Raw genomic sequence first — 1,551 nt, 5'->3', positions numbered from 1 at the left:
TCCCTAACAGGCACAGCGAAGGTATTTTTATCGACCACGGCCGCCCTAAATTACCAGGCGCTAAAAGCAGCGCTATCAAGCGAATTCGACGTGGGAATCACAAGGCAAGAAGTGTACAAAATGCTGTCGCAGCGACGCTGGAAGAGGAAAGAGGAGATGCTCCACTGCTACACGCTAACCATGCAGGCCATTGCGAAGCGCGCCAATATCGCCGATACGGAGCTGATAGACTTCATAATAGACGGCATCGGGAACACTACCCCGCATGCCCACATCCTGATGACGGCACGAAGCGTAGAGAAATTAAAAACCCTTATAAACCGGTACCAACACAAATATTCCGTGACCGGGGCGGTGCAGCCATCTAACCAGCGGCAGACAACGGCGCCGAAACAAACGGACGATTTGAAGCTGATGTGATTCAACTGCTCCCGGAACGGGCACATAAAACCAAACTGCCCATTCCCACTAAGACCGGATGGTTCCTGCTTCAGGTCATGTCCAAATCCAGCAAAGCTTCTGAAGAGACGCGAAGTAGCCACTGTTGCCGAGGATGAAGATGACCAACCAGGTGCAATTGGCGCTTTTAACTCTGTGAGTATAGCTTTTAAGACACTTACGGTTCCAATTACTTATAGGGTACCCTCTCTTTTCGATACTGGCAGTCCGATTAGTTTTGTAAAGGCATCACTGGTCCCAAAACAACTAGGGACAAAACATATGGTTGATAGAGGCCCCAGTTATAAAGGCATCGGTGGAAGCAAAATTAAAATACTTTATAAAATGAAATGTACTATTGAATTCTTGAACAAAAAAACGAAATTGAATTAAATGTTATTAAAGACAAAAGCATAAATTTGCCAGTTATTTTGGGACGTGATTTCCCCAATAAGTTTAACATTTGTCTGACTAGCGCAACAGATAGGCCCACTAAGGAAAAATTGCTCGAAATAATAAATGTTACCGACCATAGTTTGTATAAGTCTGAGAAGTTTGTAACTGATCCCAACGCACACTCGGCCGTCATGAAATTAGACGAATTAAAATACGCTAAAGATCAAGACGTAACGGTACGCGACGTTACCATTGATTGCCATAATAAGCCTGACGACGTACCTGCCGTCGTTGACGTGCCTGTCGCAGCTGATGTACCTGCTGCCACTGACATACCTACTGCCGTTGACGTAGCTGCCGCCGCTGACGTACCTGAGATATTTTGCATTGACGTTCCCCACGGTGGAAACGACATAGACTTAGGCACTAGACTGACCGGTAATCAAAGAAATGACTTGGAACGACTTATCGTTAACACATATCTTAAACCGGAAGTGACACCCGAACCATTTAAATACGAAATGAAGATACACTTGACGACTGGCGTACCTTTCCATTGCGCGCCCCGACGACTTTCGTACGCTGAGAGAAACCAAGTACAAACCCTAGCGATTCACCTTATGCGTCAGCCATAGTGCTGGTTAAGAAGAACGGAAAGGTCCGAATGTGTGTAGATTACCGAGCATTAAACAAATTGACTGTTAGGGATAATTACCC

General features: G+C 45.6%; 1 protein-coding gene across 1 annotated transcript; it reads left to right on the top strand.

Annotated features, from left to right (window-relative positions):
• The first annotated feature begins 8 nt into the window (after positions 1 to 8).
• Positions 9 to 1,512, top strand: LOC118732716. The gene is made up of 2 exons (XM_036461834.1): positions 9 to 594; positions 666 to 1,512. The coding sequence occupies exon 2, from the start codon at positions 1,026 to 1,028 to the stop codon at positions 1,467 to 1,469; it is 444 nt and encodes a 147-aa protein (XP_036317727.1). The 5' UTR covers positions 9 to 594; positions 666 to 1,025; the 3' UTR covers positions 1,470 to 1,512.
• Positions 1,513 to 1,551: the final 39 nt, after the last annotated feature.

Source organism: Rhagoletis pomonella, unplaced genomic scaffold, assembly GCF_013731165.1.
Source record: "Rhagoletis pomonella isolate Grant_MI unplaced genomic scaffold, Rhpom_1.0 Rhpom_scaffold_25782, whole genome shotgun sequence".
Classification (NCBI taxonomy): domain Eukaryota; kingdom Metazoa; phylum Arthropoda; class Insecta; order Diptera; family Tephritidae; genus Rhagoletis; species Rhagoletis pomonella.
Note: the sequence above shows the minus strand (reverse complement) of the source record. Positions and strands in the feature narration are given on the sequence as shown.

Excerpts from the sequence above, each read along its gene's own strand:
- LOC118732716 (XM_036461834.1), top strand. The coding sequence starts at position 1,026 with ATGAAATTAGACGAATTAAAATACGCTAAAGATCAAGACGTAACGGTA.